Here is a 22,876-nt window from a genome sequence, read left to right as displayed (position 1 = left end):
ATCTATCAACTATCAACTGTAAACTGTGTTTTGGATTTGGATGGATTTGCCATTCACGGTGAAATCAAAAGTTCTTGTTTTTGATCGGTGGCGCTTTTTTTGAAATGACTGAAAGCTTACACGGGAAGGTGCTTAAACGTCTCATGATTTCTGACTAATGTGTAGCTGAATAGTATATAAATAAGTTTAAATGCGATAGCCCATTAATACAAAGATAGAAATTTATTGATTCATTAATGTACTAAGAATATCCGACTCCCTTTCCCAGACAGTCATGTCATCTCAGTCATCGGTAGATAAGAAATTTTGAAAAGAAAATCTGAAGCAGAGGAAGATAAACGTTCCGTAACGTTTCGTAATGCCATATAAACAAAGATAAATAATTATGACAAGCAAACACGAGTAGCAACGGAATAATGAGAGCGAGTGAGAATCGGTTCACATGCTATAGTACTACTTCAACTCGGATGTGGTGTTCCGAAATCAGTCCCTATGCCATACATAGCTTATACATACATATGTACAAGCATACTCGTATAGAGTGCTTCCCAGCCGAATGTGCGAATTAATAAGCCGTCGGAGCAGCTTCAGCTTCACGATCCACTCTAGATGTAGGCCCTAGCACTAGCACTAGCACTAACAGTTGCCCAGAGTCGCTTCTCGTGTGCAAGCGGTGTTCACATAGGTCTGGTTCCGATCGTCTCCGTCTCCGGCACGCGGTAACGGCTTTCGTGTTCGCCAACGTCGGCGAAGCATGTGATAAAAGAAAAACCTTTAGTCTAGCATAATACATTTGACTAACGCGATCTACTAAGCACCTACTACTGCCAAGAACGTACATTTATTCGAAAAATGGGCGATCAGGCTAAGGAAATTGAAGCAGCAGCCACACCCATTCTGCAGGACTTCAAGGCCCCCGTGTTTACGGACAATAAGCTCGTGCTCTACTTCCATCCCTACAACTTCTATTCACAAAAAGTTAGTGGCTGATGTTAATCATGTGATATCCGACAAAATTACTTATCATCCAATGGCGCGAAATTACAAAACTAATCATCGCGTAGTTGTCGTCATCATTTGTTCTGATCTGATCATTGCCCGATGCTATTTACCCTATAATGACCGCACACACACTGTAACCCCCTCCCCCGAGGGTGCTTCAAGGTTCCACCCACTATGCACTACGATACGCCCTTCCCTTCTCTTTCAAGTGGGGCAAGGGAAGGTCTGTTCGGCTTCGAATAGAGCTGGATTGTTGTAATCGTAGCAAAGTTTTCAGAAATTGGTATTATGACACCATTGGAATTGATCTTTACTTTGTTTACCTGTACCTGTCCGCCGCCCTGCAGGTGTTAATGAAGTGAAAATATAAATAGATTAGATGGAAAATAAACAAAACTTCTTCAGCCAGTGAAATACGATATGATAAATCTTCTCTTTCCACTTTTCCGTTTCGTTTGCAGGTTCTCCTGGTGCTCTATGAGAAAAACATTGACTTCACTCCCTATGTGGTAGACTTATGCAATGGCGAGCAGTATTCCAGTTGGTTCCTAAACCTCAATCCCAAGGGAGATGTTCCCGTGCTCCAGGATGGAGCCTTCATCATACCCAACTCGACGCACATAATCAACTATGTGGAGAGCAAGTTCCGGGGAGGTAGCACGGTAACATGAGTGTATGCCACAAATGGATTCAAAATTTCCCTTTCATTTCAGCGAATCATCCAGTGCTGAAGCCCGAACAGAGTTCCTCACAGTACGACCAGGTAATGGTCTATGAGAATGCCGTGGGACGTGTGCCAGTGGGAGCTCTGAGTCTTGGCTCGTTCGTCCACGATGATCTAAAGCTGGTGCCCAAGGCGCCATTTATTGGGCCAGTTCGCCAATCCTGCCTAAGTAAGTGGCCCAGCAGTTGCATTAAACTCTAGCCATGGCCAATGATTCTGCTTCTTTTAGAGAATAACGACAAGGTCCTGGACCTGCTCCGGCGCTCTGTGGATGAGCTGGAATCGAACAAGTCGGCGCTGAAGCAAAAGCTGGACATTCAGATTCGTCGCAAGGATCTCGTGTCCTGCCGTGACGACTTTCAGCGCGTGCTCGATGCCGTACGTCATGTGCTGCTCTATGTGGAGCAAGAGCTGTCCAAAAAGGCACCCCGCAACGAGTGGCTGACCGGGGACGAGGTCACCCTGGCGGACATCAGCTTCGGACTGCTCCTGCATCGCCTCTACCAGCTGGGATTTGAGAACTATTACTGGTCCTTCGGTAAGCTGCCCCAGGTGGAGGGATATTTTCTGCGCTTCAAGCAGCGCCAGTCGTACCACAAGCTACAGCCCAGCAATTTCGAGATCCTCAAGGAGATGTGGGCGAAGACGCCAGGAAACTACAAGCTGGGCGCAGGAGCCGGCTTCCTGGGTATGGCCATGTTTGCAGCATTTGCTCATAAGTGAACGGCAGATACGTTTGTTAACAAATCCTTTTACTGTTAAAGTTGGTCACATATAAACGCACGAACATAAGAACGCTAAACGCTTAACGCTTAAAGCTACTACGTGGTAACCAGATGGCTGACGCTGATGCTGATGCTGATGCAGGGGTATGGGATGATGAAGAGAAAGTAGAGGAGAAGAGAAGAGGGATGAACCATGTGCCAGCCAGTGTCTAGCTGCTAAAATATCATAATTTACATAAGCATCATTCGAAGTTGAATATACAAAAAATTTGGTATAAATTCCAATCCGTCACCTAATTGTCAATTCCTGCTATGCTTGTTTACGCCTCCGGGGACGATGATTTGACGGGGATCGTCCTTTGGGGCTCAGCTATCTGCTCCAAACTGCTGCTGCTGTTGCTGCTCTCGCTTCTGCTGCGCTGATTGAAGCAAGCTTGCTGCGGCAGTGGCCACCTTCGGGCTGGTGAACAATGGCATGCCCATGAATGTTGGCATCTGCTGATCCTTGGGCACATTCGTCGCTCCCACTTTCCCATTGGGATTTGCTCTCATGGGGCCAGAGGCTCCACTGGCGGAGGTCGTACCAGATAAATGCGAGGGACGCTTGAAAGGAAAGACATGGGTCTCCCTCTGGTAGAAGAAGGTGCCGTTTCCGGGCTCTTCTGGCAAGAGGCCGCGCGTGGGATACCAGAAGCGATACGTGAAGTACCAGGTCAGGATGGCTATAATGCCGCTGATGACCTTCTCAATCATGCGGTGGTAGTAGAGCATGGTTCCCACCAGCATTATGTCCCAGAGCAGCTGCAGAGCGGCCATGCCGATGAACAGGGTCCGGATGATGGGCGTTAGTCGTTTGTAGAGGAACTGCAGGCTCCTCATCTGCTCGTCGTTCAGGCCTCGAAGGGGATTGGTGCCCGCATTTTCGGAAACGCTGCGATTGTGCATCTCGTTGCGGAGGTGCTCCTTGATGGTCTCCCACTTGATGATGGGACGGGCCTCCTCGATGAGCACCAGACTAGAGTGAATCAGGATGAAAGCATGGCCTGATATGTCGAAGCCTTGCCACAGATGTCCGGCCTTAAGGCAGCTCGGCTTGCTCTGGAAGCCTGGTTTCGGAACAGGAAGAAGAAGATTTCGTTAACCCTGCTAATCCTGATAACCGTTTTCAATACTAACTTTTGACCGTGCAGCGGCCGTAGGAAGTTTCCACAATGTTGAAGAGCTTCGTCCAGAAAAACCAAAAGAATGTGGCTATGACAATGCGAGGGAAGTGATGCCTGAGCATTCGCTTGTGATCGCCGCAGGTGATCGTATAGGCAGACAGAACTAGGAAGGGCACCACAAACAGCAGAGTCCAGCCCCAGCCTACCTTCACGAAGTACATGTTGAATAGATTGTCCGAGCGCGCGAAGTAGGTCTTTGGGAAGGGGACAAAGTCCCCAATGACCGATACCACGAACAGGCTGCCCAAGTAGAGTGCCACCTTGAGGTCCGTGTTGAAGAATATCGTTTTCTTACACAAATGTATTACTCCCATGACTAGAATCTCTCGGATACTAGTGGGGGCTGCTGTAGGTCTAGTGCCCCTAGCCTCGGACCGAGTTATGTCCGGACCCCCAGGTCGAAAGTTCATGTTTGATCCAGAACTTGTTCCAATGTTCGGACGCAGCGGTCGCCGTTTGGTGGCCATAATTCGATTTAGATTTCGTTGACGCTTGTTGCTGTCTTGCGGCGCTGGGGTTTGCACTTGGTCAAGGTGGGAAATGCGTTGTTGCTGCCGTTTTTGGTTATGCTAAAGCGAGAGAGAGAGAGAGAGAGTAAAAGTGAAAGCGGAAGCATGGTGCGTGTCAAAGTTCATACAGTCCTGGGCAACATTACCTTCGATGCACTGTTCGAAAGTGGATTTCATTAATTTCAGTGATATTTATATCCACTGTCACATCAGTTATGGTATCCACTGTCGTTGCTCCTAGTTGTTTTTCGCCCTGACATACGTTCCAACCAAAAATCTACGTGCGCGCAGCTGTTGCGCCCCCGTAAAAAATAGAACAGTTGCACAGGTATTGACGACGTCCCGCGAATAGCCATCTATTTGTCGACGCTTCATTGTGAATGGCTGTTGCGGATCAGCTGTTCGAGTAGAGATTTTATCTGATCGTATCTCTGTTTTAATTGCCGGTCGCATGTAATTAACTCGAATTCCAATACAATTTTGGCATGTACAACTCGGCCAAGCAGTTGCAGCGTGTGCTGACGGCGCGCGAGATTCGAAAAACATTCATAGACTTCTTCACCGTCAACCATGAGCACAAATTCGTGCGCTCCAGCCCCGTGGTGCCCTTCTGTGATCCGACGGTGGCGTTTGTCAACGCTGGCATGAATCAGGTGAGCAGAGCATAGAATAGAGCGGCGCGGCTCGGCCCGGCCCAACGACCTATTAGTCCATTGTTATCTGATTATTGCTTTTCGTTAAGTTCAAGTCTGTGTTCCTTGGCACGGCGGCGGCTCCCCACAAGCGGGTGGTGAATTCCCAGAAATGCGTACGGGTGGGAGGAAAACATAACGATCTCTCTGTGGTCGGCCAGGATGGCTATCACCACACGTTCTTTGAGATGCTGGGCAACTGGTCCTTTGGGGACTACTTCAAGGTATTTTCTGGTTTGCTTTAACTGGCAGATTTCCCTAATTCTCTTGCAAAATTCTGTAGCAAGAGGCCTGCGCTATGGCCCTTGAGCTACTCCGCGGGCCATACAACATCGATCCTGGACGTTTGTATGTCACGTACTTCGCTGGCGACAAGCTGCTGGGCATACCGGCGGATATGGAATGTTTCGAGATTTGGCGCAGCCTGGGGTACAACTTGTTACATAATCCAAGAGCATCATCTCTTTGACTGCGCATGTTCTTTTAGCTTTCCCGCCTCGCGTATTCTGCCCTTCGGCTGCAAAGACAACTTCTGGGAAATGGGCGCTACTGGACCCTGCGGCCCCTGCACTGAGATACACATAGACCATCGTCCAGAGCTGGGCAGCGTCGCGGATCGCGGTAAGCTCGTAAATGCAGGCCGCTCGGATCTCACAGAGCTGTGGAATCTCGTCTTCATACAGTACAATCGGTGAGGACAGGACAGAGACAGAGCTTAAATTATAGTCATTAATCGAAACGTATATTTGGGCAATCTAGCAATCCCGATGGCAGCATCTCCCAGTTGCCCGCTCACCATGTGGACACGGGCATGGGATTTGAGCGTTTGGCTGCCATTCTGCAAAGCAAATCCTCAAACTACGACACGGACCTGTTCAGCCCGCTCTTCGATGGCATTCAGCAGCTGTCCAAGGCCCCAGTCTATGGCGGCAGCTTCCCAGAAACCTCAAATGCAGCTCTCCTGGACACAAGCTACAGAATACTTGCCGATCATGCTCGCATGGTCACTGCCTGCCTTGCCGATGGAATGCTGCCAGATCAGAAGTAGGCTACCACACTATAACGCCTTATTCCTACACTAATCCAAACCCATTTGCAGTCAGAAACTACGACGCGTCTTGCGGAAGGCCCTCAACATCTCGGAGCATGTTTTTGCCCATGAAAAGCTGCTCTCCCAATTGGTTCCTATTGTGGTGGAGACTCTGGGCGAAGCCTACCCGGAGATGTCTGCCAAGCAAGAGGCAGTCATCGATCTGATTAATCACGAACATGACGTGTACAAGAATCTGCGTGAGAGCTCCTCGAAAGCCTTTGCCGAGGTCCTGACCGAGTTCCCCAATCTGGACGACATTGACTTGATGGAATGCCCAGGATTTGTTCCCGCCTATCGGGAGTTCCAGGTCCAGCGCTGCAAGTTCCCTAACAACACGATTCCCGGCGACTTCCTCTACAAGCTGACGGACACCTATGGCTTGACCGAAGAGAGCTTCCTCAAGCTGGCCGAGCTGGAGAACATGAATTGTGATTTGGACCGTTATCGAGCAGAGGTCTCGCTGGCTAAAATCAAGTCCAAGGAGAGCCAACGCGAGGACGGGGGCATCTGCGATGTGGCGCTAGAACAACGCATTGCTGAGGCTCAGGCGACGCTTACAAAGCGCCTGCGACCCACCGACAATAGTCACAAATATGTCTATTCCTTTGATAGCGAGAATGAATCCTACAAGATTCCCACTCTACGCAGTCGAGTGGTGGGCATGCTACTCAACGATGCGGAAGTATCACGCACCCAAGGCAGCCGGCTCCAGGACACCTCCGATACCCTTTCAATTGTCACCGCCGCCAGCAATTTCTACTACGAGTCTGGCGGACAACAGTCCGATGCTGGCCAGATTCTTGTCAGCAATGCGCACAAACCAGAGCAACCGCACCATCTCTTGAATGTGATCCGTGTGAAGCATCTCAATGATTGCGTGGTTCACGTGTGCCGCTTGGCCGCCCCCGCAGATGACCACTTTGAGGTGGCCATTGGTGATGAAGTTGAGCTGCAAGTGGATTCTGGGACAAGGCAACTGAACACATGCCATCACACAGCCACTCACCTGCTGAATGCCGCCATCCGATCGCTGTTCAACAAGGTCACCTACCAGGTCTCCAGCTCCGTCACCAGCGAGCAGTGCAAACTGGAACTAGGATTGCTGGGCAAGCGGATACAAAAAGCAGATGTCCAGCTCATCGAAGATCTGATCAAGTAAGTCCCACTGGATTCTCTCTTGGCAGTGTCTTCACCTTGTTTCACCTTTCGTACAGTCGAATTATCTGCTCTGCCACGACCGTCCAAGTTGAACTTGTGAGTGCCGCCGATGTTCTCCAGGAGAATGATATTACGATGGTGCCTGGGGAGGTTTACCCGGAGCAGGGACTGCGTCTGATCAGTGTGCAGTGCCCAGATATGCAGCTTAGTTCCAAGGAGCTGTGCTGCGGCACTCATGTGACCAACACCAGCGAGCTCTCCTGTTTCTGTATTGTCAATTTAAAGCAGACAAACAGGGCGCGCTTTGCCTTCACCGCTGTGGCTGGCCAGGCGGCGGAGAATGTAAGTGGCTTTAGATGGAACAATGTTCATCTGTAAGCATCCTTTTGCTTATCTCTTTTAGGTGCTCAAGACAGCAGCCTTGCTGCGCCATCGCGTAGATATGCTCGAACAGCAGTTCCAGACTGATAAGCTCACAAATGCCACCGAAATAGAGTTGCAGACCATCCGCCATAATATGCTGCACACGGACATCAAGCTGCCATATGCCTTCAAAATGGACACTCTGGAACGCATCCATGACATGCTGAAGAGGATCAAGGAGACATCCCGCACAACCCTCAAGTGAGAGCAAATAGAGAGAGAGCATTAGAGGAGTGCAGATTATACATCCATATTCTTGCAGGGAATTTGTAGAAGTAGAGATGCGCAACCTGCTGCAGGAGAAACCTGTGGACACCCACCCCTTTATTTTGCACTACATAACCAGCTCCGCTTTGGTGGAAGAGATCCCCCTGCAGCGCGCCACCAAGCTCTGTTCGGATCGCCCCATTCTGGTGGTCAGTATGTGTGATAGCGTTGTGAAAGCACGCTGCTGTGTACCGCAGAACAGCGTCAACCAAGAGTTCGATGCGTCCTCCTGGCTGCAATCTTTTGCCGCCACATTTGGGGGTCAAGTGGCCGCGCCCAAGGGACAGAATCCGAAGATCGTGTGTAACATGAAGGGCCGTAAGGTAAGCAATCTCTTTGAAGAGCAATTGGAGCAGGCCCTGGCGAAGGCCCATCAGTATGCTAAGCTTTATTTCAAGTTGTGATCACCCTCCCCAAAAAATAAGAAGAGATAAGCGCAAGCTCCAAGATTTGCTGTGGAATCGTTTCCTTTTTTTTTTGTAAAGAGCGAATAAATCGCACACTATAAACTGTAAGCCTAATCACTGATTACCACCAAATCATCTTCCTCCTCCTCATCCTCTTCTGCCTGCTCTTGGATTCCCAGGCTGGAGTTCATCAACTGCTCGAAGGCATCGGCATTATCACTGCTTTGATTGAAGAAGTAGCTCACGTTTGCAGCAGGCTCGACAGCAGGCTGTGGAAGATGCTCACTTATGCAATGCTGGTGCTTGAAGCGGTCCACGGGAGTCCTAATTGGCTGTATCAAGTGGGGAACCTTCTTAAGATCGCCCTTCACCAGCAGATCAAAGCTATCGTCTAGAGAGAGACGCTTGCTCTGCGGCAGGTGCTCGACCAGCGAGAGATCCCTTTTGTGTTCAGCAACTGGAGGTAGAGGCTCCTCCTGGAGCTCATCCTTTCTTAGACTCAGTTGGGCCAGACGCATGCTCAGGTCGTCGGATAAGGCCTCGTAGTGCAACTGTCGTCCTTCGTGTCTTGTCACAGTTGGTCGAGCATTCGGATTCGATATGATTCCATTGACTACATCGGACATGTCGAACTCTACCGCGTCGCAGTCGCTTTCGAGATCCGAAGGCAAGAATTTGGTGATGGGTGTGGAGCATTGCTGTGGCAATTGTGCCATTTGCGGCAGAGAATCCTTCACAGGAGTCCCCCCTATTTTCTCCCGTCTGAGGAATTGTTGCAGTGAAGGCTGAGCCTGCTCCGTTGGAGCCTTTTTCTTTTTGACCACTCGCTTCGGTTTCGCTGGGTTCGCCTTCTGCTTATCTAATGTTTCTGGGATGTTCTCGATGGCGCTCAGGGGATCGGTCTTCTTCTTTCGCGTGGCCTTCTTCGGGGGCTTCTCCTTGGATTTGAGAAAGGATGCCACGAGATCGGGATACGCAGCTTCCAGCATGTCCAGCGGCTCCACGGTATAGTAGAGCTCTTCGATGCCCTTGGGATGTTCCAGCTCGAACTCTGAAATCTGTTTGTCAGGTATGAGTCCCTGGAAACTGCCACTGGGATCCTGCCAGCGCAGCTCCAAGCTGGTCACTCCCTTCACGGTACGCTTCTTGATGATATCCACCGGCTGAACGAGCTCCACTCGTCCTATCGCATTGGTCCTGGCCGCCTGCTGCACCTGCCAACGGGTGAGGATCGGAAAGAACTTCTGAAAGCAGTAGATTTCCGGCCACTGCAGCAGATGCCCTATCTGCTTGATGAATTTCACGAGATTCGGCTGCCGCCAGCCAAGATTTAGATTTGGTATCGTTGGGGGCTCGCTGAGAAACTCGGATATTATCTCCTCGTTGGGAAACTCTGGAGCCAACAAGGCCTTTCGGCGTAGGATCAGCTCCGCCTTAATGGAAAGGCGTTGTTCTCTGCGGGGGAGCAACGAATCGTATCAACTTTTATATTTTTGTATTCTAGATAGGTCTTACTTCCACAAGGTCTCGTCACAGCCCCGTTTAGTGCGACAGACGCTACAGCCGCTCTTCGTGTGGCTCTGCGTCCGCCCAATGTGTCCGCAGTTGCTGCAGATGGATTTGTCATCCACCCGCATCTCCAGAGCATTGTACTTATCTGTCTCGGCTCGCCAGTTCCTCAACCTATAAGGAGAATGCATTAATCTGTTTGAGAGTAGCTTTGCTCTTTAGCTTTACCGATCCAGGATCTCCGATTCCTTGTACTTGTTGAACAGTTTTAGGACACCATCTTTGCCAATACCCCCAATGCCATCTGGACAGTAGTCACAGCCGCATAGAAGAGCCATCACAATAATCTTGTGCTGGCCAAAATCCATGCGGCTCGTAATCTCCCGCATGTCGTAGATATCAACAGCACCCCCAGCGGCAGCCTGCGCCCCTTGGGTGGACACTGAGAAGTTGCGATACACTCGTATAGCACCGTAGGCAAAGCAATCCGAATCCTGGCTAATGACGCCATCCACCAACTGGAAGAGTTTGTAGTTCAAATTGATAAGCCAATTAATGAAAAGCATGGAGAACAGAACATACTCCGTGCTTGTTAAGGAAGGCAGCGTAGGCCTCCGCTTCGCCTGGGCCTTGGACACACTGAATTCCCATTGAGAGCAGCAGAGTCTCGCACTGTTTCAGGACATGGTTGAAGCGGGTCCGTCCTTTGTCTACTTTTGCAGCAGTTTGCGTGCCAGTGGCTGCATCCTTGGGTCGTACTCCTCGAAACTGCAGCTCATTTCGTTTGGCAATCACTTGGCCCTTCAGTTTCGGAGCCACTCCCTCCAAAACAAACACTGGAGTGACTTGCTCCCATATAAGGTAGCAGGTGCGAAAGAAAAGGTTTCTGAAAAGAATTAGCCATTAGACATCAGATCAATACAAAGAACTTTCAGTCCAGTGAGAATTTAACCAACTTTAGATGATGCCGCGGATGCACAAAATAGTCGACCACATTCAGACTTTCGCACACCCAGCCGGCCAAATCAATGGCCACTTTCTTGCCGCGAAGCTCATTTATCGGCTTGCGCTCAGCATGAGGGGTTAATACTGTCCAAAGTTCTTTTACACCCATAAAACAATGAAAACCAATATTCTAAATTCAAATTCAAAAGAACGCTCTTCTTTTGCCTGTATAGCCAGTCACTACGCAACGCGACCGATAGGTCGCATTTTGACAGCTGTGGTCAGTCCTCCTCTTACAGAACGACCACTGGTGACGTTTAAATTGAGGTATATTAGCGGTATGTTTTGAAAATGAGAGTGTTTTTTTGTTAAACAGTTTTGTTGAAACCGTGTTTTTGTCAAAATAAAACACATGCGAGTACTTAAAAGTAGTTAATTCTGATCAAAATTAATTCATCAATCATATAAAATTATCTGGGCAAAACTGAAAGATCTATATAGCTGGGAATATTGGACGGTTAATATACGAGTAAAACTTTTTTTGACGCAAAATGCAATAAAAGCAAGTGTTTTAAATAAGCCAGTCAAGTAGAAAATTGACTTATCAATCGGATAAAATTATGTGGGCAGGGCTAAAGATTCTATTTAGCTATTAATATTCTGCGGAATTTTAAAATCGAGGAATATGTAAAATAGAACTTAAATTCGTCAGTATATTTACGGTATATTTTTTAAATGAGACGGTATGTTTAGGTATATTTCTGACGGTCGGACGGTATATTTTATCGATAAGTCCACATCGACGTGTCAAAGACCAAAAGTAAAAGTTTCCTGCAATTTCGCATGAATTTGCTTCGCAAGTAGCCCAACTAAATTTGTAAGCTGCCAATAGCACACCCCGACACACGGCCAACACGCCAAGATGGTTTTAGCAGATTTAGGAAGAAAAATAACAACGGCTCTGCATTCGCTGAGCAAAGCCACAGTTATCAATGAGGAGGCATTGAATTCCATGCTGAAAGAGATTTGCGCAGCGCTGCTGGAGGCTGATGTAAACATACGACTGGTGAAGCAGCTGCGGGAAAATGTGCGAGCTGTCATTGACTTCGATGAGATGGCCGGAGGCTTGAACAAGCGACGCATGATCCAGTCGGCCGTGTTCAAGGAGCTCATCAAACTGGTGGATCCGGGCGTGAAGCCCTATCAGCCCATTAAGGGAAAGGCGAACATCATCATGTTTGTGGGTCTGCAGGGATCCGGCAAGACCACAACCTGCACCAAGCTAGCCTATCACTACCAGAAGCGCAACTGGAAGTCGTGTCTTGTCTGCGCGGATACGTTCCGTGCTGGTGCCTATGACCAGATCAAGCAGAACGCCACCAAAGCTCGCATTCCGTTCTACGGCAGCTACACAGAAATCGATCCCGTTGTCATAGCCCAGGAGGGTGTGGACATGTTCAAGCGTGAGGGTTTTGAGATGATTATTGTGGATACTTCCGGACGACACAAGCAGGAAGAGTCGCTGTTCGAGGAGATGTTGGCGGTTGCAAATGCCGTCAATCCTGACAACATCATCTTCGTGATGGACGCCACCATTGGACAGGCTTGCGAGGCCCAGGCGAAGGCCTTCAAAGACAAGGTTGACATTGGCTCAGTGATCATCACCAAGTTGGATGGCCATGCCAAGGGAGGTGGTGCCCTGTCTGCTGTAGCAGCCACACAGTCGCCCATAATTTTCATAGGAACGGGCGAGCACATTGACGACCTGGAACCCTTCAAGACGAAACCTTTCGTTAGCAAGCTCCTCGGCATGGGCGACATCGAGGGCCTGATAGATAAGGTAAGAGTGGGATCCAAATGGTTAAACATGTTCCTAACTATATTGCAATCCTTCCCAGGTCAACGAGCTGAAACTAGACGGAAATGAAGAGCTTCTCGAGAAGATAAAGCATGGCCATTTTACAATACGCGACATGTACGAGCAGTTCCAGAACATCATGAAAATGGGTCCTTTCTCGCAGATCATGAACATGATCCCTGGCTTCTCGCAGGACTTTATGACAAAGGGCGGCGAGGCGGAATCGATGGCTCGCATCAAGCGAATGATGACCATGATGGACAGTATGTCGGACAACGAATTGGACAACCGTGATGGAGCGAAACTCTTCATCAAGCAGCCGACGCGTTGTACACGTGTAGCCCAAGGAGCAGGAGTCCTGGAACGCGAAGCCAAGGAACTGATTGCCCACTACACAAAGTTTGCAGCAGTCGTGAAGAAAATGGGCGGCGTCAAGGGTCTCTTCAAGCAGGGCGACATGACCAAGAATGTGAATCCCACACAGATGGCCAAGCTCAACCAGCAGATGGCCAAAATGATCGATCCCCGCATGCTTCAGCAGATGGGCGGCGTGGGCGGACTCCAGAACATGATGCGGCAGCTGCAGCAAGGAGCGGCGGGCGGCCTGGGTGGACTGGGGAACCTGATGGGAGGCTTTGGCGGCAAGTGAGGCCAGCCGCGAGTGTAAATTTATAGATTTTTGTATGATTTTGTTTCTACGTAGTTCGGTTTTTAGCAATATGTTTGTTAACGGTTGGCCAGTGCCAGTGCATTGGGCCAGTGCGTCAATTTCCCCTTGTTCAAGACCAAAAAATTTAGATCGGTGTGAGAGCGAGAACGTGAGCGTGAGCGAGAGCGAGAGAGAAGACAGCGCATAAACAGTTAACAATTTGGTTTTTTGTACGATTTGGCAACCACAGTGTCAGTTTTCATTGTTTCAACTGTTTTCTGTACACGAATTACTGAAAATTGCATGCCTATTGAATACCGCAAGGCAGTTGAAATAGATATAACACAAATAAATAACATGAATTAATCTTTTTAAATGATTTTTAATTTGAGAGGGCTGAAACCGAGACTGCCCATAATTTTTTGCGAAAATCGTGATATAACTAATGTCCTTTTTTCCGATGGCAGTCGATTGGCAGGACTCTCCCGATCACGGAGAGGCATGCCTCGCACAGATCGGCTTCCATATGATGATTACATCATGATTTTTTGCGAAAATCGTGAAAAAATTGATGTCCTTTTTTCGAACGGCAGTCGATTGGGAGGACTCTCCCGAGCACGGAATGACATGCCGCACCCCGATCGGCTGCCGTATTGCAGAGATATAGCGTGCAGAAGAAACCAGTATTTTCATGATATGCCAATCTTCGCAAGGCTATATCTCAGATAAATATGGTCCGTTCGGTGAAGGACCTAGTGCTTTTTTCCAATGGCAGTCGAATGGCAGGACTCTCCCGAGCACGGAAAGACATGCCGCACCCCGATGGGCAGCCGTATTGCAGAGATATAGCGTGCAGAAGAAACCAGTATTTTCAAGATATGCTAATCTTCGGAAGGCTATATCTCAGATAAATAGGGTCCCATCGGTGAAGGACCTAGTCCTTTTTTCCAATGGCAGTCGATTGGCAGGACTCTCCCGATCACGGAGAGGCATGCCTCGCACAGATCGGCTTCCATATGATGATTACATCATGATTTTTTGCGAAAATCGTGTAAAAATTGATGTCCTTTTTTCGAACGGCAGTCGATTGGGAGGACTCTCCCGAGCACGGAATGACATGCCGCACCCCGATCGGCTGCCGTATTGCAGAGATATAGCGTGCAGAAGAAACCAGTATTTTCATGATATGCCAATCTTCGCAAGGCTATATCTCAGATAAATATGGTCCGTTCGGTGAAGGACCTAGTCCTTTTTTCCAATGGCAGTCGATTGGCAGGACTCTCCCGAGCACGGAAAGACATGACGCACCCCGATGGGCAGCCGTATTGCAGAGATATAGCGTGCAGAAGAAACCAGTATTTTCAAGATATGCTAATCTTCGGAAGGCTATATCTCAGATAAATAGGGTCCCATCGGTGAAAGACCTAGTCCTTTTTTCCAATGGCAGTCGATTGGCAGGACTCTCCCGAGCACGGAAAGACATGCCACACCCCGATCGGCTGCCGTATTGCAGAGATATAGCGTGCAGAAGAAACCAGTATTTTCATGATATGCCAATCTTCGGAGGGCTATATCTCAGATAAATAGGGTCCCATCGGTGAAGGACCTAGTCCTATTTTCCAATGGCAGTCGATTGGCAGGACTCTCCCGAGCACGGAATGACATGCCGCACCCCGATCGGCTGCCGTATTGCAGAGATATAGCGTGCTGAAGAAACCAGTATTTTCATGATATGCTAATCTTCGGAAGGCTATATCTCAGATAAATAGGGTCCCATCGGTGAAAGACCTAGTCCTTTTTTCCAATGGCAGTCGATTGGCAGGACTCTCCCGAGCACGGAAAGACATGCCACACCCCGATCGGCTGCCGTATTGCAGAGATATAGCGTGCAGAAGAAACCAGTATTTTCATGATATGCCAATCTTCGCAAGGCTATATCTCAGATAAATATGGTCCGTTCGGTGAAGGACCTAGTCCTTTTTTCCAATGGCAGTCGATTGGCAGGACTCTCCCGAGCACGGAAAGACATGACGCACCCCGATGGGCAGCCGTATTGCAGAGATATAGCGTGCAGAAGAAACCAGTATTTTCAAGATATGCTAATCTTCGGAAGGCTATATCTCAGATAAATAGGGTCCCATCGGTGAAAGACCTAGTCCTTTTTTCCAATGGCAGTCGATTGGCAGGACTCTCCCGAGCACGGAAAGACATGCCACACCCCGATCGGCTGCCGTATTGCAGAGATATAGCGTGCAGAAGAAACCAGTATTTTCATGATATGCCAATCTTCGGAGGGCTATATCTCAGATAAATAGGGTCCCATCGGTGAAGGACCTAGTCCTATTTTCCAATGGCAGTCGATTGGCAGGACTCTCCCGAGCACGGAATGACATGCCGCACCCCGATCGGCTGCCGTATTGCAGAGATATAGCGTGCTGAAGAAACCAGTATTTTCATGATATGCCAATCTTCGGAAGGCTATATCTCAGATAAATAGGGCCCCATCGGTGAAGGGTCTAGTCCTTTTTTCCAATGGCAGTCGATTGGCAGGACTCTCCCGAGCACGGAAAGACATGCCACACCCCGATCGGCTGCCGTATTGCAGAGATATAGCGTGCAGAAGAAACCAGTATTTTCATGATATGTCAATCTTCGGAAGGCTATATCTCAGATAAATAAGGCCCGATCGGTGAAGGACCTAGTCCTTTTTTCCAATGGCAGTCGATTGGCAGGACTCTCCCGAGCACGGAAAGACATGCCACACCCCAATCGGCTGCCGTATTGCAGAGATATAGCGTGCAGAAGAAACCAGTATTTTCATGATATGCCAATCTTCGGAAGGCTATATCTCAGATAAATAGGGCCCCATCGGTGAAGGGTCTAGTCCATTTTTCCAATGGCAGTCGATTGGCAGGACTCTCCCGAGCACGGAAAGACATGCCACACCCCGATCGGCTGCCGTATTGCAGAGATATAGCGTGCAGAAGAAACCAGTATTTTCATGATATGCCAATCTTCGGAGGGCTATATCTCAGATAAATAGGGTCCCATCGGTGAAGGACCTAGTCCTTTTTTCCAATGGCAGTCGATTGGCAGGACTCTCCCGAGCACGGAATGACATGCCGCACCCCGATCGGCTGCCGTATTGCAGAGATATAGCGTGCAGAAGAAACCAGTATTTTCATGATATGCCAATCTTCGCAAGGCTATATCTCAGATAAATATGGTCCGTTCGGTGAAGGACCTAGTCCTTTTTTCCAATGGCAGTCGATTGGCAGGACTCTCCCGAGCACGGAAAGACATGCCGCACCCCGATGGGCAGCCGTATTGCAGAGATATAGCGTGCAGAAGAAACCAGTATTTTCAAGATATGCTAATCTTCGGAAGGCTATATCTCAGATAAATAGGGTCCCATCGGTGAAGGACCTAGTCCTTTTTTCCAATGGCAGTCGATTGGCAGGACTCTCCCGATCACGGAGAGGCATGCCTCGCACAGATCGGCTTCCATATGATGATTACATCATGATTTTTTGCGAAAATCGTGTAAAAATTGATGTCCTTTTTTCGAACGGCAGTCGATTGGGAGGACTCTCCCGAGCACGGAATGACATGCCGCACCCCGATCGGCTGCCGTATTGCAGAGATATAGCGTGCAGAAGAAACCAGTATTTTCATGATATGCCAATCTTCGCAAGGCTATATCTCAGATAAATATGGTCCGTTCGGTGAAGGACCTAGTCCTTTTTTCCAATGGCAGTCGATTGGCAGGACTCTCCCGAGCACGGAAAGACATGACGCACCCCGATGGGCAGCCGTATTGCAGAGATATAGCGTGCAGAAGAAACCAGTATTTTCAAGATATGCTAATCTTCGGAAGGCTATATCTCAGATAAATAGGGTCCCATCGGTGAAAGACCTAGTCCTTTTTTCCAATGGCAGTCGATTGGCAGGACTCTCCCGAGCACGGAAAGACATGCCACACCCCGATCGGCTGCCGTATTGCAGAGATATAGCGTGCAGAAGAAACCAGTATTTTCATGATATGCCAATCTTCGGAGGGCTATATCTCAGATAAATAGGGTCCCATCGGTGAAGGACCTAGTCCTTTTTTCCAATGGCAGTCGATTGGCAGGACTCTCCCGAGCACGGAATGACATGCCGCACCCCGATCGGCTGCCGTATTGCAGAGATATAGCGTGCTGAAGAAACCAGTATTTTCAAGATATGCCAATCTTCGGAAGGCTATATCTCAGATAAATAGGGCCCGATCGGTGGAGGACCTAGTCCTTTTTTCCAATCGCAGTCGATTGGCAGGACTCTCCCGAGCACGGAAAGACATGCCACACCCCGATCGGCTGCCGTATTGCAGAGATATAGCGTGCAGAAGAAACCAGTATTTTCATGATATGTCAATCTTCGGAAGGCTATATCTCAGATAAATAAGGCCCGATCGGTGAAGGACCTAGTCCTTTTTTCCAATGGCAGTCGATTGGCAGGACTCTCCCGAGCACGGAAAGACATGCCACACCCCAATCGGTTGCCGTATTGCAGAGATATAGCGTGCAGAAGAAACCAGTATTTTCATGATATGCCAATCTTCGGAAGGCTATATCTCAGATAAATAGGGCCCCATCGGTGAAGGGTCTAGTCCTTTTTTCCAATGGCAGTCGATTGGCAGGACTCTCCCGAGCACGGAGAGACATGCCGCACCCCGATCGGCTGCCGTATTGCAGAGATATAGCGTGCAGAAGAAACCAGTATTTTCATGATATGCCAATCTTCGCAAGGCTATATCTCAGATAAATATGGCCCGTTCGGTGAAGGACCTCGTCCTTTTTTCCAATGGCAGTCGATTGGCAGGACTCTCCCGAGCACGGAAAGACATGCCGCACCCCGATCGGCAGCCGTATTGCAGAGATATAGCGTGCAAAAGAAACCAGTATTTTCATGATATGCCAATCTTCGGAAGGCTATATCTCAGATAAATAGGGTCCCATCGGTGAAGGACCTAGTCCTTTTTTCCAATGGCAGTCGATTGGCAGGACTCTCCCGAGCACGGAATGACATGCCGCACCCCGATCGGCTGCCGTATTGCAGAGATATAGCGTGCTGAAGAAACCAGTATTTTCAAGATATGCCAATCTTCGGAAGGCTATATCTCAGATAAATAGGGCCCGATCGGTGGAGGACCTAGTCCTTTTTTCCAATCGCAGTCGATTGGCAGGACTCTCCCGAGCACGGAAAGACATGCCACACCCCGATCGGCTGCCGTATTGCAGAGATATAGCGTGCAGAAGAAACCAGTATTTTCATGATATGTCAATCTTCGGAAGGCTATATCTCAGATAAATAAGGCCCGATCGGTGAAGGACCTAGTCCTTTTTTCCAATGGCAGTCGATTGGCAGGACTCTCCCGAGCACGGAAAGACATGCCACACCCCAATCGGCTGCCGTATTGCAGAGATATAGCGTGCAGAAGAAACCAGTATTTTCATGATATGCCAATCTTCGGAAGGCTATATCTCAGATAAATAGGGCCCCATCGGTGAAGGGTCTAGTCCTTTTTTCCAATGGCAGTCGATTGGCAGGACTCTCCCGAGCACGGAGAGACATGCCGCACCCCGATCGGCTGCCGTATTGCAGAGATATAGCGTGCAGAAGAAACCAGTATTTTCATGATATGCCAATCTTCGGAAGGCTATATCTCAGATAAATAGGGCCCCATCGGTGAAGGATCTAGTCCTTTTTTCCAATGGCAGTCTATTGGCAGGACTCTCCCGAGCACGGAGAGACATGCCGCACCCCGATCGGCTGCCGTATTGCAGAGATATAGCGTGCAAAAGAAACCAGTATTTTCATGATATGCCAATCTTCGGAAGGCTATATCTCAGATAAATAAGGCCCGATCGGTGAAGGACCTAGTCCTTTTTTCCAATGGCAGTCGATTGGCAGGACTCTCCCGAGCACGGAAAGACATGCCACACCCCGATCGGCTGCCGTATTGCAGAGATATAGGGTGCAGAAGAAACCAGTATTTTCATGATATGCCAATCTTCGGAAGGCTATATCTCAGATAAATAGGGCCCCATCGGTGAAGGACCTAGTCTTTTTTTCCAATGGCAGTCTATTGGCAGGACTCTCCCGAGCACGGAGAGACATGCCGCACCCCGATCGGCTGCCGTATTGCAGAGATATAGCGTGCAGAAGAAACCAGTATTTTCATGATATGCCAATCTTCGGAAGGCTATATCTCAGATAAATACGGCCCGTTCGGTGAAGGACCTAGTCCTTTTTTCCAATGGCAGTCGATTGGCAGGACTCTCCCGAGCACGGAAAGACATGCCACACACCAATCGGCTGCCGTATTGCAGAGATATAGCGTGCAGAAGAAACCAGTATTTTCATGATATGCCAATCTTCGGAAGGCTATATCTCAGATAAATAGGGCCCCATCGGTGAAGGGTCTAGTCCTTTTTTCCAATGGCAGACGATTGGCAGGACTCTCCCGAGCACGGAGAGACATGCCGCACCCCGATCGGCTGCCGTATTGCAGAGATATAGCGTGCAGAAGAAACCAGTATTTTCATGATATGCCAATCTTCGGAAGGCTATATCTCAGATAAATAGTCCTTTTTTCCAATCGCAGTCGATTGGCAGGACTCTCCCGAGCACGGAAAGACATGCCACACCCCAATCGGCTGCCGTATTGCAGAGATATAGCGTGCAGAAGAAACCAGTATTTTCATGATATGCCAATCTTCGGAGAGCTATATCTCAGATAAATAGGGCCCGTTCGGTGAAGGACCTAGTCCTTTTGCCTAATGGCAGTCGATTGGCCGGTTTCTCCCGAGCACGGAAAGACATGCCGCACCCCGATCGGCTGCCGTATTGCAGAGAAATAGCGTGCAGAAGAAACCAGTATATTCATGATATGCAAAACTTCGGAAGGCTATATCTCAGATAAATAGGGCCCGTTCGGTGAAGGACCTAGTCCTTTTTCCTAATGGCAGTCGATTGGCCGGTTTCTCCCGAGCACGGAAAGACATGCCACACCCCGATCGGCTGCCGTATTGCAGAGATATAGCGTGCAGAAGAAACCAGTATTTTCATGATATGCCAATCTTCGGTAGGCTATATCTCAGATAAATAGTCCTTTTTTCCAATCGCAGTCGATTGGCAGGACTCTCCCGAGCACGGAAAGACATGCCACACCCCAATCGGCTGCCGTATTGCAGAGATATAGCGTGCAGAAGAAACCAGTATTTTCATGATATGCCAATCTTCGGAGAGCTATATCTCAGATAAATAGGGCCCGTTCGGTGAAGGACCTAGTCGCCCAGGGTCGTGAGGATCCAGACTGTCGGTCGGCATCAAAATCTCGACTTCGAAAATGAGGCCGATTTTTGGCAAATTTAATGATGTAACCATCATGATTTTTTGCGAAAATCGTGAAAAAATTGATGTCCTTTTTTCGAACGGCAGTCGATTGGGAGGACTCTCCCGAGCACGGAAAGACATGCCGCACCCCGATCGGCTGCCGTATTTCAGAGATATGGCGTTCAGAAGAAACCAGTATTTTCATGATATGCCAATCTTCGGAAGGCTATATCTCAGATAAATAGGGCCCCATCGGTGAAGGACCTAGTCCTTTTTTCCAATGGCAGTCGATTGGCAGGCCTCTCCCGTGCACGGAAAGACATGCCACACCCCAATCGGCTGCCGTATTGCAGAGATATAGCGTGCAGAAGAAACCAGTATTTTCATGATATGCCAATCTTCAGAGGGCTATATCTCAGATAAATAGTCCTTTTTTCCAATCGCAGTCGATTGGCAGGACTCTCCCGAGCACGGAAAGACATGCCACACCCCAATCGGCTGCCGTATTGCAGAGATATAGCGTGCAGAAGAAACCAGTATTTTCATGATATGCCAATCTTCGGAAGGCCATATCTCAGATAAATAGTCCTTTTTTCCAATCGCAGTCGATTGGCAGGACTCTCCCGAGCACGGAAAGACATGCCACACCCCAATCGGCTGCCGTATTTCAGAGATATAGCGTGCAGAAGAAACCAGTATTTTCATGATATGCCAATCTTCGGAAGGCTATATCTCAGATAAATAGGGCCCCATCGGTGAAGGACCTAGTCCTTTTTTCCAATGGCAGTCGATTGGCAGGTCTCTCCCGTGCACGGAAAGACATGCCGCACCCCGATCGGCTGCCGTATTGCAGAGAAATAGCGTGCAGAAGAAACCAGTATTTTCATGATATGCCAATCTTCGGAAGGCTATATCTCAGATAAATAGGGCCCGTTCGGTGAAGGACCTAGCTGCCCAGGATCGTGAGGATCCAGACTGTCGGTCGGCATCAAAATCTCGACTTCGAAAATAAGGCCGATTTTTGGCAAATTTAATGATGTAACCATCATGATTTTTTGCGAAAATCGTGAAAAAATTGATGTCCTTTTTTCGAACGGCAGTCGATTGGGAGGACTCTCCCGAGCACGGAATGACATGCCGCACCCCGATCGGCTGCCGTATTGCAGAGATATAGCGTGCAGAAGAAACCAGTATTTTCATGATATGCCAATCTTCGGAAGGCTATATCTCAGATAAATAGGGTCCCATCGGTGAAGGACCTAGTCCTTTTTTCCAATGGCAGTCGATTGGCAGGACTCTCCCGAGCACGGAAAGACATGCCGCACCCCGATGGGCAGCCGTATTGCAGAGATATAGCGTGCAGAAGAAACCAGTATTTTCAAGATATGCTAATCTTCGGAAGGCTATATCTCAGATAAATAGGGTCCCATCGGTGAAGGACCTAGTCCTTTTTTCCAATGGCAGTCGATTGGCAGGACTCTCCCGAGCACGGAAAGACATGCCACACCCCGATCGGCTGCCGTATTGCAGAGATATAGCGTGCAGAAGAAACCAGTATTTTCATGATATGCCAATCTTCGGAAGGCTATATCTCAGATAAATAGGGCCCGTTCGTTGAAGGACCTAGTCGCCCAGGATCGTGAGGATCCAGACTGTCGGTCGGCATCAAAATCTCGACTTCGAAAATGGGGCCGATTTTTGGCAAATTTAATGATGTAACCATCATGATTTTTTGCGAAAATCGTGAAAAATTTGATGTCCTTTTTTCCAACGGCAGTCGATTGGCAGGACTCTCCCGAGCACGGAGAGACATGGCGCACCCCGATCGGCTGCCGTATTTCAGAGATATAGCGTGCAGAAGAAACCAGTATTTTCATGATATGCCAATCTTCGGAAGGCTATATCTCAGATAAATAGGGCCCCATCGGTGAAGGACCTAGTCCTTTTTCCAATGGCAGTCTATTGGCAGGACTCTCCCGAGCACGGAGAGACATGCCGCACCCCGATCGGCTGCCGTATTTCAGAGATATAGCGTGCAGAAGAAACCAGTATTTTCATGATATGCCAATCTTCGGAAGGCTATATCTCAGATAAATAGGGCCCGATCGGTTAAGGACCTAGTCCTTTTTTCCAATGGCAGTCGATTGGCAGGACTCTCCCGAGCACGGAAAGACATGCCACACCCCAATCGGCTGCCGTATTGCAGAGATATAGCGTGCAGAAGAAACCAGTATTTTCATGATATGCCAATCTTCGCAAGGCTATATCTCAGATAAATATGGCCCGTTCGGTGAAGGACCTAGTCCTTTTTTCCA

The 22,876-nt window shown here is 48.8% G+C and overlaps 5 protein-coding genes across 10 annotated transcripts in view; 3 read left to right on the top strand and 2 right to left on the bottom strand.

Moving 5' to 3' along the window:
• Positions 1-2,736, top strand: part of Gdap1 (ganglioside induced differentiation associated protein 1) — a 70,966-nt gene extending 68,230 nt beyond the window's left edge. Inside the window, exons 1-5 of one of the 4 annotated variants that reach the window (XM_015186980.2) lie at positions 597-978; positions 1,464-1,656; positions 1,716-1,895; positions 1,956-2,414; positions 2,491-2,736. In XM_015186980.2, the coding sequence (XP_015042466.2) occupies positions 853-978; positions 1,464-1,656; positions 1,716-1,895; positions 1,956-2,414; positions 2,491-2,504 (972 nt within the window). In that variant the 5' untranslated portion in view covers positions 597-852 and the 3' untranslated portion in view covers positions 2,505-2,736. Of the gene's footprint in view, positions 1-89; positions 129-556; positions 979-1,463; positions 1,657-1,715; positions 1,896-1,955 lie in introns of those variants that run through there. The other 3 variants (XM_033381963.1, XM_001354243.4, XM_033381964.1) reach the window with 3 other exon arrangements.
• On the bottom strand, positions 2,462-4,529 carry Fitm (acyl-coenzyme A diphosphatase Fitm). 3 transcript variants are annotated; one of them, XR_004469805.1, is made up of 4 exons: positions 4,330-4,529; positions 3,628-4,243; positions 2,745-3,557; positions 2,462-2,667 (listed from the first exon to the last, which is right to left on the bottom strand). XR_004469805.1 is itself a non-coding variant. In XM_002134650.3 (3 exons), the coding sequence occupies exons 2-3, from the start codon at positions 4,139-4,141 to the stop codon at positions 2,818-2,820; spliced, it is 1,254 nt and encodes a 417-aa protein (XP_002134686.1). In that variant the 5' UTR covers positions 4,142-4,243; positions 4,330-4,529; the 3' UTR covers positions 2,639-2,817. The 3 variants fall into 3 exon arrangements, 1 of the variants encoding a protein (XP_002134686.1); XR_004469806.1 differs by having other exon boundaries at positions 2,462-2,664; XM_002134650.3 differs by having other exon boundaries at positions 2,639-3,557.
• Position 4,530: 1 nt separating this feature from the next.
• Positions 4,531-8,325, top strand: AlaRS-m (alanine--tRNA ligase, mitochondrial). The gene is made up of 9 exons (XM_001354244.4): positions 4,531-4,836; positions 4,926-5,099; positions 5,159-5,304; positions 5,363-5,566; positions 5,635-5,919; positions 5,975-7,123; positions 7,183-7,468; positions 7,530-7,750; positions 7,812-8,325. Exons 1-9 carry the CDS (start codon positions 4,669-4,671, stop codon positions 8,218-8,220), a joined length of 3,042 nt encoding a protein of 1,013 aa, XP_001354280.2. The 5' UTR covers positions 4,531-4,668; the 3' UTR covers positions 8,221-8,325.
• Gen (XPG-like endonuclease) lies at positions 8,266-11,065 on the bottom strand. Its single transcript, XM_001354245.4, has 5 exons — positions 10,689-11,065; positions 10,315-10,618; positions 9,961-10,250; positions 9,739-9,906; positions 8,266-9,678 (listed from the first exon to the last, which is right to left on the bottom strand). The coding sequence occupies exons 1-5, from the start codon at positions 10,844-10,846 to the stop codon at positions 8,334-8,336; spliced, it is 2,265 nt and encodes a 754-aa protein (XP_001354281.2). The 5' UTR covers positions 10,847-11,065; the 3' UTR covers positions 8,266-8,333.
• Positions 11,066-11,451: 386 nt separating this feature from the next.
• On the top strand, positions 11,452-13,554 carry Srp54k (signal recognition particle 54k). Its single transcript, XM_001354246.4, has 2 exons — positions 11,452-12,517; positions 12,576-13,554. Exons 1-2 carry the CDS (start codon positions 11,600-11,602, stop codon positions 13,182-13,184), a joined length of 1,527 nt encoding a protein of 508 aa, XP_001354282.1. The 5' UTR covers positions 11,452-11,599; the 3' UTR covers positions 13,185-13,554.
• Positions 13,555-22,876: the final 9,322 nt, after the last annotated feature.

The sequence above is a fragment of the Drosophila pseudoobscura genome, chromosome X, assembly GCF_009870125.1.
Source record: "Drosophila pseudoobscura strain MV-25-SWS-2005 chromosome X, UCI_Dpse_MV25, whole genome shotgun sequence".
In the NCBI taxonomy this organism is placed as follows: Eukaryota; Metazoa; Arthropoda; class Insecta; order Diptera; family Drosophilidae; genus Drosophila; species Drosophila pseudoobscura.
This window is presented reverse-complemented; position numbering and strand designations above follow the sequence as displayed.

Excerpts from the sequence above, each read along its gene's own strand:
- Fitm (XM_002134650.3), bottom strand. The coding sequence starts at position 4,141 with ATGGCCACCAAACGGCGACCGCTGCGTCCGAACATTGGAACAAGTTCT. Across the intron at positions 3,558-3,627 it reads CGGCCGCTGCACGGTCAAAA|GCTTCCAGAGCAAGCCGAGC; the intron begins GTTAGTATTGAA and ends TTCCGAAACCAG.
- AlaRS-m (XM_001354244.4), top strand. The coding sequence starts at position 4,669 with ATGTACAACTCGGCCAAGCAGTTGCAGCGTGTGCTGACGGCGCGCGAG. Across the intron at positions 4,837-4,925 it reads TCAACGCTGGCATGAATCAG|TTCAAGTCTGTGTTCCTTGG; the intron begins GTGAGCAGAGCA and ends CTTTTCGTTAAG. Across the intron at positions 7,751-7,811 it reads ACATCCCGCACAACCCTCAA|GGAATTTGTAGAAGTAGAGA; the intron begins GTGAGAGCAAAT and ends ATATTCTTGCAG.
- Gen (XM_001354245.4), bottom strand. The coding sequence starts at position 10,846 with ATGGGTGTAAAAGAACTTTGGACAGTATTAACCCCTCATGCTGAGCGC. Across the intron at positions 10,251-10,314 it reads CCTTCCTTAACAAGCACGGA|TTGGTGGATGGCGTCATTAG; the intron begins GTATGTTCTGTT and ends AAACTCTTCCAG. Across the intron at positions 9,907-9,960 it reads GAATCGGAGATCCTGGATCG|GTTGAGGAACTGGCGAGCCG; the intron begins GTAAAGCTAAAG and ends TTCTCCTTATAG.
- Srp54k (XM_001354246.4), top strand. The coding sequence starts at position 11,600 with ATGGTTTTAGCAGATTTAGGAAGAAAAATAACAACGGCTCTGCATTCG. Across the intron at positions 12,518-12,575 it reads TCGAGGGCCTGATAGATAAG|GTCAACGAGCTGAAACTAGA; the intron begins GTAAGAGTGGGA and ends AATCCTTCCCAG.